Here is a 14,757-nt window from a genome sequence, read left to right as displayed (position 1 = left end):
TTTTCGATTTTTGTTAGGTTTATCCAGACATAACCCCATCATAAGTTAAGGAGCGTCTGTGTTAACAAATAATCATTGCTGATACTAAACAGGTGCTTCCTAACTGTGAGGCACTATTCTAAGCACTTTACTATGTTAACTCATTTAGTCTTCACAGCACATTCTTGAGTTAGGTTGCTGCCGTTACCAACCTAATTTTAATTTTATAGATGAGTCAAGTGAGGCACAGAAAGGCTAAGTAACTTGCTCAAGGTTAGTAAGTGAAATGACTGCATTTTTTAAAAAGAAACTTTATTTTTTTAGGACCATTTTACATTTACAGGAAAATTAAAAATATGTTACAGTAAGTTCCTATCTACCCCATATCCAGGTTCCCCTGTTATTTATATCTTACATTAATATGGTGCATGGGTTACTAGTAATGAACCAGTGTTGATACATTATTATTAACTAAAGTCCATACTATATTCACATTTCTTTAGTTTCTTACCTAATGCTCTTTTGAGTTCCAGGATCCTATCCAAGATATCACATTACATTAAATCATTATGTCTCCTTAGCCTCCTCTTGGCTATGACAGTTTCTTAGATTTTACTTGCTTTTGATGGCCTTGGCAGCTTTGGGAGTACTAATCATACTAATCAGATGTTTTGTAGAATGTCTTACTCAATTGAGGTTTGTTTTCCCATAATTAGACTGAGGTTATGGGCTTTGGGGAGGAATACCACAGAGATAAAATGCCATTTTTATCACATCATATCAAAGATGCACACCGTTAATCTGACTTACCACTGTTGGTATTGACCTTGATCACTTGGAAATAGTTGCATTTTTGAACTCAAACAATTAAGTTGTAGATGTCATGCTCTTAACAAACACTGTACTATTAATATATTGCCTACATACCTGTGACTATTCATTTAATCACAGAGTTTAGCTATAGCATGTAGCTAATTATTCATTCTAACCAGTTTCACCTTTCTTCAGTTAATTCTCTTTTAGTTCTTGAGAATGGCAAGCTTGGCTAGGTTACAGGTATAATCTCTTGACTCACCCATATGACTCACCCATAAGTCTTTTTTTTTTTTTTTTCTTTTTTGGTGAGACAGAGTCTTGCTCTGTCACCCAGGCTAGACTGGAATGCAGTGGTGGGATCTTGGCTCACTACAATCTCTGCCTCCTGGGTTCAAACAATTCTCCTGCCTTAGCCTCCAGAGTAGCTGGGATTACAGGCGTGTACCACCGTGTCCAGCTAATTTATTTATATTTTTAGTAGAGATGGAGTTTCACTGCATTGGCCAGGCTGGTCTTGAACTCTTGAGCTCAAGTGGTCTGTCCACCTTGGCCTCCCAAAGTGCTAGGATTACAAGCGTGAGCCACCACACCTTGCCCCATAACTCTTTATCCACGGTCTTCTAACCCATCTTACTGATTGCTTGCCTCTCTTTCTTTCCACTGCAGATATCTCAAACTCTTTTATTTTTTGGTCAATTGATTTGCTACTCCTCAACTCATCCTGAAGGCATAGGTCCTCCTCCCCTCCCAGCAAGAGGTTATCTGCATAATATCACCACTCCTCATGGGCATTCTCCTTTTTCTGGACCCTCTTTATGTTGTCTCTGCATCTTATTGTTTGATCCGGTCTATTAATTCTGGTTCAATTTTAAGTTAAAATCCTATAATGGAAAAAAAAAATGTGTTTCCAGCGGTAGCAGAGAAGTTTATAATGAACTTGTATCTGGAAAGGACAATATTGCATTGTCTCTCCTCTCACATATATGCCCACATCTTATCATGGACTCCTTTGAGAATGTGACTTAAGCTATGTAACCTCTCCCCAGAAAACACTATGTGTGTGTGTGTGTGTGTGTGTGTGTGTGTGTGTGTGAAATATTTCATATAGGGTTCAAGGAGTTCATGAACCCTCAGAAGGCTATCTGTATGCTGTATCCATCAGAGTTCTTAGTTTTAAGCAACTGAAGTTGACCGGATGATTTAACCAGAAATAGGAATTTATTGAATCATAATAGTTCCCAGAACTCCTGGGAAAGCTGAAAAATCGGCATATGAAAAGGATAGGTCCTACAGTTACACAATTGACCTTTTAAACTCCAAATTGTTTAAGCAGAAAATCTGTCTTTAATGCCATTTATCACTCACATTTTATTTTACCTGTGTTTCACTTGGAACTAGAGAGTGAGGGTTTAAGTGTTTAGAATCAGATATATTGGGCATGAAAATGATGGTGTGTAGACACACACACCTCGTAGATAACTACATAACTACATAATTTGCTCATTTAACTTTAGGAAGTATATTAGTAAGGCATAGGCTAAAATGATATAACAAAGACATTCATAAACACAGTGGCTGAAATTAGATTGAAGTTTATTTCTCACCTCACAGGTGGGCAAGTCGCCCAGGGCGGGTAGGTAGCTCTGCTTCATGAGTTCATTCAGAGACCCAGGTTCCTGTTATATTGTTTCTCCTTACTGTATGATGTTGTCTTTTCTGCATGATTGAAGCTTACTCAGCTGTCCCTCAGCATGCCAACCTGTAGGAAGGACCAAAGAGAGGAAAGGGAAGACATTAAGCAAGCGACACAGGTTGCACATATCAGTTCTGCATATATTCATTGGTCACATGGCCACAACTAGTTACAAAGAAGGCTCAGAAATACAGTCTCACCCTGGGTAGCCATGTCTCCAGCTAAAAGTCATTTACTGTGGTAGATATAAAGAATGGATCTGGGATTATAATCAACAGAGTGCAGGAAGTGAAGATGGCTGAATAGAATGCTTCAGAGTTCTTTAGATCTAATTTTTAAGTGAATTTTTCCCTATTACCTTATATATATATTTTACCATATTTATATTATTTTTATATTTTTATCATATATATATATATATTTTACCATAGAGCCATTAGAAAAGACAGATAAGTAAAAATGGAAAAAGTAAAAATCATCAACTACCCAGCCACCTCAAAATGCCAACTGTTAATTTGAGGAAGTGTCCTGTTATATTTTCTATACATGTATAGTATGTGTTTTTAAAATAAAAATCTCAATCTTATTGTACCTTTTGTTTTGTAGCCTGCTTTTTTTGCCCTAATGTAAATTTGTAAATTAGAACTCATGGTTGAAAATGACAGAAGCCCAAATCAAACTGACTTAAACAAAAACTAGAAATTTTTGGTTCACATAAATAAAAAGTCCAAGGATAGAGTCTAGCTTTAGACATGGCTGGATCCAAATGATCAAATAACACCAATAATCTATTTTTCTCTATTTCTAAATTCTGTTTTCCTTTGTGATGCCATCATCTCAGGTAGTCTCTCAGTGTGGTAGCAGAAAGGCCATTAACAGCTCCAAGTTTACTTTTTGTCAGCTTAGCAAGCTCAATGGAAAGAAAGTGACACTTTTCCAAGAGGGTGATCAAACATCATGAAGTTGACTCTGATTGGTCTTGTTTGGGTCCTGTGCCCACCTGAACCAATTGTTATTGCCAGGAGATACAATACTCTTATTGGCCAGGCCTCATTGGCTTCTACACCTCTGACCATTCCCTGTAGACTGAGGCAGGGAATGTGTGGTTTCTGAAAAAGTAAAGATGGGTTTTATTACCGTAAGAAGGAATGCTGGATAGGCAAAAACAATGTCCACTAAATAGCTCTCTAGGCCATTAAATATTCTGTATCTTTTCAAATGGCTCCATCATTCTTCCGTGTTTGGATTGTCCTTTTGTTTATTTAACCAGTATTCTATTTTTTTTGAATGTAGATTGTTTCTAGTATTTCTCTATTAGAAACAACCTGTGAGAAACCCTCCCTGTAGCTAGATCTCTGTACATATTGATGATTCTTTCTTTTGGACAAAATCCTAAGGATGTTCACATTTGAGGGGTTTTGATTTGTATTTTCAAAGTCATTTCAGGAACATTTCTATTTTAATTCTCATCAGCATTGTATAAAAATGTCCATTTCCCTTCCCCTTCATACTGGTTATTATTTAAGAAAATTGGATTCTTATAAACAGCATTTAACTCTCTTCACCACAGATATTCTGGCACTATCCCAGGGGAAGAATGCCCTATAAATTTCCAAATCAAAATATATTTCTCTTGAGGAGGGAAAGGGTGAAGACGTCCATTTTCCTTAGCTCTTACTATTTCTCTTTACACAACTGCCTTGTCTCCTCTTCTTCCTCACCCATCTAAATGTCAAGACATATTTCAATTCGCACCTACTACTTGTTGACTTTCTAAACACTAGCCCATACTGATCTTCGCCTTTTCTGTATTCTAATAGCAATTATACTCCAATTAAAGATGCACAAGATGATCAATTGGAGTAATGGTTAAAAATATATATAAAAGCTTCTGTTTACATTTTGTCTTTTAAATTTCTATTTTTGTCTGTATATTATATAAAAATTGTACAATGGCATCTATATCTTTTATAAATTAGTAAATATATATTTGGGCACATGCTTAAAAGTATACTGAAAAGGATATGTATCAAATGTAGAGACTGCTAGCCTATACCTTGCACCTTGTAGTTTTCAATATTTGTAAAAGATGACAAAAGATTCGTAATATAGTAAGCACACTTCTGCAAAAACATGAGTTCCGAATGCCACAAACTAGGAGTAAATCACTTCCCTAGAGAGTGAGCCAAACAGACTCTTTACAGTTTCAAAAGAGCTTTTTTTCCTACTCATAATCATAGACAGTATAACTTTTATAAATTAATTTGTAAAACTTCTTTTGAAAAATTACTCCGTTAAGAAATTCTAGTGTAAATTCTGGCGATAAAAGTAAAAGGATCTAAATAGTTTATAATAAAAAGGTGTATTGGTCATGGTGAATATTGTGTGAGCACATGTACATGTAAGCACATGTAAAATCTGGGGAATTACAAGGGTTAGAGTTGCTAATTCACTTTTTCCAGATATGGAGCTTGACTCTTCAAATTCCAAGTCCCTTCACTAGGGAATAATATCTTTCTTAGCATTCCCCCAGTTTCTAACTGGTGCAATGCAGAGTACTTGCTCTGTGAATAGTTAGTGACTTGTTTCTATTTGATACTTGCCTCTTTTCTATGTTTAGGCATTTTTCTGACTTTAAAATTCATTGCCTACTGCAGAGAAAGACATAAGCTACAAATTAAATGTTTCCCTGTAGACTAGAAATATTCAGCAATGTATTCATTACAGTGAAAGTCTAATATAAAAGATTTGAATGATCTTATGTAATTTTTTGAAATATGATTTACTATCTTAGTGGTATCATATAAGTAAAACTAAGCAGAGATGTTAGATGTATTTCCTCTGTTGTTATGTAAAAGATCAAGTAGAAATCAGAGAGAAATATATTTTAAATGCTTCAGGAATGGCCTATTCCTGGATATTTGTGTTGTGGGTTAGGATGTTTACTAAAAGCCATTTTAAATAAGAAGTATGAAATTTAGTTATGAAAAATGATAATACCAGGGATCATTTCTTTAAAAAAGACAACCATCCAAACAACATTATATAAAGACAAAAGACTATAATTACAGGCCTTCCCATTGGCCACTGAAAAGTAGGGTTCTACTAACAGTAGCTTTCCTCGATTGTATACTAATCTGCCCTAGGGCTGTGCATGCATTATATCATTTAATAATCCTCTCTTGAGGGATCCCCTAAAAGACAGCACTATGTATTATTTCTGTTGTGCTGTTAAAGAAAGTAAGCCTTAGAGAAGTTAAATAACTTGTCCAGAATTATACCTAGTGAGTGACAGAGTGAGAGTTGAACCCAGGTCTATAGGACTCTAGACCAGCACTGCACAATGGAATTTTCAGCATTGATGGAAATGTTCCATATCTGTACCATCCTATTTGGTAGCCACCAGCCCCGAGAGACTGTTGAACACTTGAAATACGACTAGTCCAACTAAAGAACTGAATTAAAAATTTTTATTTAAATTAAAAGAGCCTCATGGGGCTAGTGGCTACTGTATTGGACAGCACAGCTCTAGAACTTCCTAAAATGGGCTTAATCGCTCACCAATACCTCCTTAATTCTCTTTTCCTATTACATGCTAAACAAAAGATGTAATAGGAGAAAAAAGAGTAAGGAAGTCTTACCAGAGGTGCTTACCAGAGGCTGAGGGTGGGGAGTGCCAAAGAGAGACTTGGGTCAGTGTGCACAAAGTTACAATTAGGAGGAACAAGTTCTCATGTGCTAGAACACAGGAAGGTGACTATGGTTAATAGCTAAAAGAGAGGGCTTTAAATAGCTAAAAGAGAGGGCTCTACATGTTTTTCACCATAAAGAATGGATAAATATTAAAGGTAATGAATTTGTTAATTACCCTGATTTTAGCAGTTCACCACATATACACGTATCAAAACTTCACATTATACCCTATAAATATATACAATTGTTATTTGTCAATAATATTGAAAATAAAATTATTTTTAAAATATGATGTTCAAATCTCACCTCAGACCTATTGAATCAGTCTCAGGGTATGAGGCCTTGAACACTGAGACTGAAATGCTCCCCGGTTATCCTGACTTGTTTCAGCATCTGAACCAAAATACTCTGAAAGTTCTTGACGAGAAAATTATTAACTGGGCATATGCCAACATCAGAAGTAGCCTATAATAACAATATGATAGTATTACAAAGTAGCATCTGTGTTAGTTGATGGCAGTTCATCACTCAAGAAACATTCAACTAATTTATTTGTTTAATCATTACTTATAATTTGATATGAAGTACAAGAAATGTGATACAAAATATAGGAGCCTTAAGAAAGAAGTACTTGATTTATTTACTTGTTCTTGAATTTATGGCTTATAAAAATTAGATACTATAATTTTTTCCCCTCCTCAGGTCACTAATGCTCTTATAATCATTTGTCAGTATTTTAACAGTATAAAACTTTATCAAAAAATATTTTAAATATTTTTTTTTTTTTTTTTTTTTTTTTTTTTTTTGAGATGGAGTCTCGCTCTGTCGCCGAGGCTGGAGTACAGTGGCGTGATCTCAGTTCACTGTAACCTCCACCTCCTGGGTTCAAACGATTCTCCTGCCTCAGTCCCCCAAGTAGCGGGACTACAGGCGTGTACCACCATGCCCAGCTAAATTTTTTTTTTTTTGTATTTTTAGTAGAGACAGGATTTCACCATATTAGCCAGGATGGCCTCAATCTCCTGACCTTGTGATCCACCCGCCTCAGCCTCCCAGAGTGCTGGGATTACAGGCGTGAGCCACTGCAAAATCTTCAAATTATTATTCATCAAAACCACTATTATTTTTTTGCTTATGTTATGCTGTCTCCTAAATTTTAAAATAGTTTCTAATTCTCATTTATTTGTATAAACAATATGTAATTACATACTATTCAACCCATTTTTATAATAACGATCTTAAATGTGAAGTCGAGTATTACTTGACTTGAATTTTCCAAGTCATTACACCAGTAATATTCATAGTGTACAACACATCCTTTCTAGACAATATACGTTTGACTTCTGTTGTCATTACTGACAATTATCTTCCAAGGGCATTTATCTGATGCCCATGTTTGTATGGTACTGAAAATACATCAGACTAGGAGGATTTAGGAAAGAATATTTATCAGTTAAGGCATTGTTAACTTCTAAAACAGATAAATCTTAGTTCAATGTGAATGTTCTTGCTTTAGTGATCTTTTGTGTATTTTACTTCTTCCTTTTTCTAAGTCTTCAGTCCTCTCCCTTCAACCTATGGATAGAGAAAGAAAATACGGAAAAGCCATACCTGTTCTTAGCCACTTTAAGGTGAACTGTGTGATGTAATAGTTCATTTCCATAAGAACACACCTATTTGCAAGAGGGGCTGGGAAATGTAGTTTAGCTATATTCTCAGGGGGAAAAAGGGATGTTTTGGTGAACACATAGCAGTTTCTGTGATAGCCCTATCTCTGCCATGAATGAACTCTGACTCTTGGCAAGGCACTTAATCTCCTTGGCTTCAGTTCCCTTTACATTAAAAGTAAGAAATATGATGACTTTTTCTTTTTTGATAAGGTTATTAGTTATATTAACAAGATTATCTTAAGATATAGTGGGACTTGATTCAACAAAGCATATATCACAACCATAATATCCTTAAAAGAAGATCTGATGAGAAATGAGAACTAAGTTATGGCACAGTCAGTGGTTTTACAGTTAATTGCATAACCAACCGACTTTAATTACTTGATTTAAGTGATCCTGGAGAGGAGAACTGGGGGTAAGAGTGAGGAGGAATGTGTGCTCAGGACTTCATTCTTAGTCCTAACCTTTTCGCTTTTTCACAGTTTTTATCAGTAAATCATATGAAAATGGAACATAAGGCCGGGTGCAGTGGCTCATGCCTGTAATCCCAGCACTTTGGGAGGCTGAGGCAGGCAGATCTTCTGAGGTCAGGAGTTCAAGACCAGCCTGACCAACATGGAGAAACCCCATCTCTACTAAAAATACAAAAGTAGCCGGGCATGGTGGTGCATGCTTGTAATCTCAGCTACTTAGGAGGCTGAGGCAGGAGAATTGCTTGAACCCAGGAAGTGGAGGTTGCGGTGAGCCGAGATCACACCATTGCACTCCATTCTGGGCAACAAGAGTGAAATTCCATTAAAAAAAAAAGAAAGAAAGAAAGAAAGAAAGAAAGAAAACAGAACATAGAACTCAGAACTCATACTCTTCAAATTATAATTTAGAAATTTCAAATGATTTTTTAGACAGCTGTATTAGGCTATCAAATTCTTTCAACCTGTAATATAAGTTATAGATTACCTGGGCTTTTGAGGACTGGACAGAGAACCAAAAGAATTATTTATAACACTGTTTTTATGACAATATATTTTTTAATGAACTTGACTGGAATTTGTATCTCCAAAATAATTTAATTGCCTTTCTGCCTTCAAAGATGAGTTATCTCTTATATCCTTAAATACAAGGTTAGGAGATACGGTTATCAATATGAATATAGCTCGCTCTTTTTCAGCAGAGACATTGGCTTTAACAGACAAAAGACCTTACAAAAAGATACTACAAAGAATACGTGTAGCAATTAATAGTTTAAATTCACTTACAGTGTTTACAGGAATCATAACTTAAGGCATCATTGATTTTTAAGAGACTAAAATGAATGATTATACATTAATATTGATAGGTAGCATGATTTCTTCTATTACATTTGAAGGCTTTCAAAGGACTTAATAGCAAAGATCTTTTTAATGTGACAGTGATATTTCAAAATGTGTATTTTTTTTCTTTTCAGGACTTCCAATAGTAGTCAGACATTATCATCCTGTCATACTATGGAGCCATGTTCATCAGATGAATTTTTCCAAGCCCTTAATCATGCTGAACAAACATTTAAAAAAATGGAAAACTATTTGAGACATAAACAGTTGTGCGATGTAATTTTGGTCGCTGGTGATCGCAGAATTCCAGCTCACAGGTAGTTGTTTTCTATATTTCTGTATGTGTTAAGTATTTCCTCGGTAATTTAGATATGTGTATTGTGGTAACCTACTTCAATTGACTATTATGTTTTGGGGAAGGGGAATTTCCATCTTCATGGAATTTCCATCAAGAAAACAGTGCATATGAAATTATTACATGTTTGGTGATCCTAAAAGGGTCATTGTCCTGCCACAGAAGCACAATAACAAAACATACTAGTTTCAGATAAGTTGGTACTGTTTGGTATAGACTTCAGCTACTATAAGAAGCTTTTGTGTGATATTCTACCTATTAAATACTTTAAGTAAACTCAATGGCAGTTAAAGCTTGTGGATTTAGAAGAAAAGCTGGTGAAGTGGAGTAGCACAAAGTCTTAAGAGTTTTTAAAATAGACATATCTATCCCAATTTCTGTTTGCTGATTTCCAAGAAGTATGAAAAGCAGTGCTAGGGAAAAAAAGCCTTTACTACAAATTACATATTATTTCTTGAAGTAAGAAAAGGAAAAGAACTGTTTAATAAAAAATAATTCATTTTCTTATAATTCTGTATTCAGTTGTTCATTGTTAATCACCACTATGATTCTCAAAGTGAGATAACATTGGGAAAAGCCTTCTAGACATTGGCTTAGGCAAAGACTTCATGACCAAGAACCCAAAAGCAAATGCAACAAAAACAAAGATAAATAGATGGGACTTAATTAAACTAAAAAACTTCTGCACAGCAAAAGAAAGTCTGTGAGTTAACAGACAACCCACAGAGAGTGAGAAAATCTTCACAATCTATACATCCAACAAAGGACTAATATCCAGAATCTACCAAAAAGCTCAAATCAGAAAAGAAACAAAAACAAAAACAGTCCCATCAAAAAGTGGGCTAAGGACATGAATAGATAGTTCTCAAAAGAAGATACACAAATGGCCAACAAACATATGAAAACGTGGTTAACGTCACTAATGATCGGGGAGTGCAAATCAGAACCACAATGCAATACCACCTTACTCTTGCAAGAATGGCCACGGTCATAAAATCAAAAAATAATCAATGTGGCATAGATATTACTGAAAAGGGAACACTTTTACACTGTTGGCAGGAATGCACACTAGTACAAACACTACAGAAAACAGTGGAGATTCCTTAAAGAACTAAAAGTAAAAAAAAAAAAAAAAAAAAACCTAAAAGTAGATCTACCAATTGATCCAGCAATACCAGCTTTCAATTGAGAGGAAAAGAAGTTATGAAAAAGATATTTGCACACAGGTTTATAGCAGCACAGTTTTCAATTGCAAAAATATAGAACCAGCCCAAATGCCTATCAATCAACGAGTGGATAAAGAGTGGACATATATCATGGAATACTACTCACCCATAAAAAGGAATGAAATAATGGGATTCTCAGCAACCTGGATGGAACTGGGGACTTAAGTGAAGTAACTCAAGAATGGAAAACCAAACATCATATGTTCTCACTCATAAGTGGGGGCTAAGCTATGAGGATGCAAAGGCATAAGAACGATACAGTGAGGCCAGGCGTGATGGCTCACATCTGTAATCCCAGCACTTTGGGAGGCTGAGGCAGGTGGATCACGAGGTCAGAAGTTCAAGACCAGCCTGATCAAGATGGTGAAACACCATCTTTACTAAAAATACAAAAATTAGCCAGGCGTGGTGGCAGGTGCCTGTAATCCCAACTACTCAGGAGGCCGAGGCAGGAGAATTGCTTGAACCTAGACGATGGAGGTTGCAGTGAACTGAGATCATGCCACTGCACTCCAGCCTGGGTGACAGAGTGAGACTTTGTCTCAAAAAAAAAAAAAAAAAAAAAAAAATGATACAATGGGCCGAGCATGGTGGCTCAGGACCTGTAATCCTAGCACTTTGGAAGGCTGAGGTGGATCACTTGAGGCCAGGAGTTCCAGACCAGCCTGGCCAACATGGCAAAGCCCCATCTCTACTAAAAATACAAAAACTAGACAGGCGTAGTGGCGTGAACCTGTAGTCCCAGCCACTTGGGAGGCTGAGTTATGAGTATTGCTTGATTCTGGGAGGCAGAGGATGCAGTGAGCCAAGATCATGCCACTGCACTCCAGCCTGGGCGACAGAGTGAGACTCTGTCTCCCCCGCCCCCCCCAAAAAAAGAATGATACAATGGACTTTGGGGACTTAGGGGATAGGGTGGGAGGGGAGTAAGGGATAAAAGACTACACATTGGGTACAGTGTACTCTGCTTGGGGGATGGGTGCACCAAAATCTCAGAAATTACCACTAAAGAACTATTCATGTAACAAAACACCACCCATTGCCCAAAAACCTATTGAAATAAAAAAAATAAAAAACTTTCCGAAGTGGAAATAAAATCATTAGGAAGAATTGGCTTGGTATTACAGTTTTCAGTGACTCAATTAGCATTCATTTATTGAGATACTACTATACACTGTGACAGAAAGTCCAGGTTATGAACATGGGTTTGTTAGAAAAGCTGTTTCAACCTGAATTTCATAGAAGCACCTCAAATTCTGTATTTCCAAAACTGAACTCATTACCTTACCTGCCATGCTTGTGTGAGCCATCAACATCTCACTTAGATGACTGATGCAAAAGCCTCCCAACTGGTCTCCCTGCCTCCACTCTTTGCCCCTACATTCTGTTTTAACATAGCTACCTGGGTGATCCTTTAAAGTGGAACACAGATTCAGTCATTTATTTGATTGAATCTTTCATTGACTCCTCATGTCACTGGGTGTGAAAGATGAAGTACATGCAATGGCGTATGCGATCCAGCCTGCCGTATCGCTCTAGTATTGTCCTATTGGTCTCTGTCTTGCTCAGTCAGCATCAGCCACTCAACCTCTTGTAGTTCCTTGCATGTGCCTGTCATGCTGCTCCTGCCTTTGGATTTTTGCACTATTTCTTCTGCCTGAAGGCTATTCCCAGTTACCTGCATGACCAAATCCTAAACCTCCTTCAGATCTTTTCCTATGTCACTTTCCAGTGAGACCACCTATTTAAACTCACCACCCTTTCCCCATTTGCCTTTGCCCTACTTTTTTTCCCCTGAGCACTTATCACCTCTTAATATACTATAGAATTTACTTCTGCTGATCATTGTCTCCCTACCCTCTAAATGTAAGACTCCACAAGGGAAGGGATCTTTTGTCTTATTTTGTACCCTGATGTATCTCAAGTATCTAGAACAGTACCCAGTACTTATTGGACACACATCAGTATTTGTTCATTGAATGAATGAATGAATGAATGAATGAATAGGCAATTTTCTGAAGAAGCAACTGGTGGCCAATAAGCATTTGAAAAACCTCACTAGCGATCAGATAAATGAAAATTGAAACAACAATGAGATGGCATTTAACACTACATAGATAGCCAAAAATTTTAACATCTGATAATATTATGGGGAAAATGTTAGTCTTATACAGTGCTGGTGGGGTCTAAATTGGTACCTTACTTTGGCAAATCTTATGACTCAGCAATGCCACTCCTGGGGAGGTAAGAAAATGGAATTAGAGAGGGACCCAATGATTATCTGTATCATAATCCTTATTACTTTTAAAAATGAAAATATTTATTTAAAATCTATTTAAGTGTGCTGAAATGGAAATGTCTTCAAGACATTATCCAGTGAAAAAATGCCTGTTTCAAAAATAAGGCCGGGTGCCTTGACTCATGCCTATAATCCCAGCTCTTTGGGAGGCCCAGGCGGGCTGATCACTTAAGGCCAGGAGTTCAAGACCAACCTGGCCATCATGGCAAAACTCCGTCTCTACTAAAAATAAAAAACTTAGCTGGACGTGGTGGCCATCTCTGTAATCCCAGCTACTCGGGAGGCCAAGGCAGGAGAATTGCTTGAACCTGGGAAACAGAGGTTGCAGTGAGCCGAGATCACAGCACTCCAGCCTAGGAGACAGAATGAGACTCTGTCTCAAAAAAAAAAAAAATTATAATTTAAATGTATTATATATGACCATCAAAAACTTAGAGACATAGCTAATATATTTTATAATTGTATTATAAAAAATATAGTTGTATAGTGTTATTACAACATAATTTTTAACAAAATGCAGACTAAGATAATAATAGACTATTATAAAAGTTTAAAACTTGCTAGCAAAAACCATTTTCAAATGTCTCCTATATATTCACTACTCTATAATTAAATTTTTTTAAAATGGCTTACTTTATTTTCAAAAGTGATAAGCAAACAATAACTTTTACATTTTTTCCTTTATATAGTTGATTTGATGCTATGGGCTTGTAGCTTGTTTTCTGGATGTTATAAAGCATGATTTGAGTAGTGAGCTGGTAAAGCATTCACCTCAGCAGAAAATTTGGTAATGGTAATTTATTATTCAAAGGAAGGAACTAGAGCATAAAGCAATTTGTCAAGCTTAAAACGCATTTCCTAGTACCATGCACTATGAGTAACAAATAAAAAAAGAAGCAGCAGCATTTATTAATGAACATCAACTTGAATGTGGTCATTGATTTTTTTTTCCTAATGTGTTCTCAGATTGGTGCTCTCCTCTGTCTCAGACTATTTTGCTGCCATGTTTACTAATGATGTCAGAGAAGCAAGACAAGAAGAAATAAAAATGGAAGGTGTAGAACCAAATTCATTGTGGTCCTTGATCCAGTATGCTTATACAGGTAACAAGTCTGAAAATGTAAATTAAAACCTCTTAGATTTATGTTGTATTATTAGATTTCGGATTTCTGTTTTTAGAAAGCATGCCATAGCTAACAGTTAAGTCTGCCATTGTCATCACTACCCTTTTGTATTTAACCTGGTGATAAATTAAAATCTCCATATTAAAACCTTTAAAATTGTTATCATAATTAAGTTTTTGAATGGCCCTTTAAAATGTTAATATAAAAATTAAATTAATTATGTAGTGTCAGATTTTTACATTTAAAATTTGAGAGTTGGCCAGATGCAGTGGCTTACACCTGTAAACCCCAGCACTTCGGGAAGCTGAGGCGGGACAGATGATCGCTTGAGCCCAGGATTTCAATGCTGCAGTGAGCCATTGGTTACACCACTGCACTCCAGCCTGGGCAATAGAAAAGACCCTGTCTCAAAAAAAAAAAAAAAAAATTGAGAGTTACACAGGTATATAGTAGATGTAAGTTACTAACTAATGTATCATTTAAAAATTCTGAAAATAAGCCATTAGTTTTTATTTTAGTAGATGTCTCAAGGAGCTAATAATTTTTCTCCATTTAGTCCTTTTTTTCGTTTTGGGATGTCTTAAACCATGTA

The 14,757-nt window shown here is 36.2% G+C and overlaps 1 protein-coding gene and 1 long non-coding RNA gene across 6 annotated transcripts in view; one reads left to right on the top strand and one right to left on the bottom strand.

The window, feature by feature from the left end:
* KLHL5 (kelch like family member 5) overlaps window positions 1-14,757 on the top strand; it is an 81,323-nt gene that overhangs the window by 21,851 nt on the left and 44,715 nt on the right. For all 5 annotated transcript variants that reach the window (XR_007725680.1, XM_050790357.1, XM_050790354.1 and 2 more), the window contains 2 exons: window positions 9,296-9,478; window positions 14,008-14,144. Coding sequence is in view for 4 of the 5 variants with exons in the window: in XM_050790354.1 (XP_050646311.1) it covers window positions 9,296-9,478; window positions 14,008-14,144 (320 nt within the window). In the remaining variant the exon portion in view is untranslated. The remainder of the gene's footprint in view (window positions 1-9,295; window positions 9,479-14,007; window positions 14,145-14,757) is intronic.
* The window catches only part of LOC126954669 (uncharacterized), a 106,249-nt gene continuing 94,027 nt past the window's right edge, over window positions 2,536-14,757 (bottom strand). Inside the window, exon 4 of the long non-coding RNA XR_007725688.1 lies at window positions 2,536-2,554. This is a non-coding gene — a long non-coding RNA (uncharacterized LOC126954669). The remainder of the gene's footprint in view (window positions 2,555-14,757) is intronic.

This window comes from Macaca thibetana, chromosome 5 (assembly GCF_024542745.1).
Source record: "Macaca thibetana thibetana isolate TM-01 chromosome 5, ASM2454274v1, whole genome shotgun sequence".
Lineage (NCBI taxonomy): Eukaryota > Metazoa > Chordata > Mammalia > Primates > Cercopithecidae > Macaca > Macaca thibetana.
The sequence above is the reverse complement of the archived record's forward strand: the minus strand, read 5'-3'. Positions and strand labels throughout refer to the sequence as shown.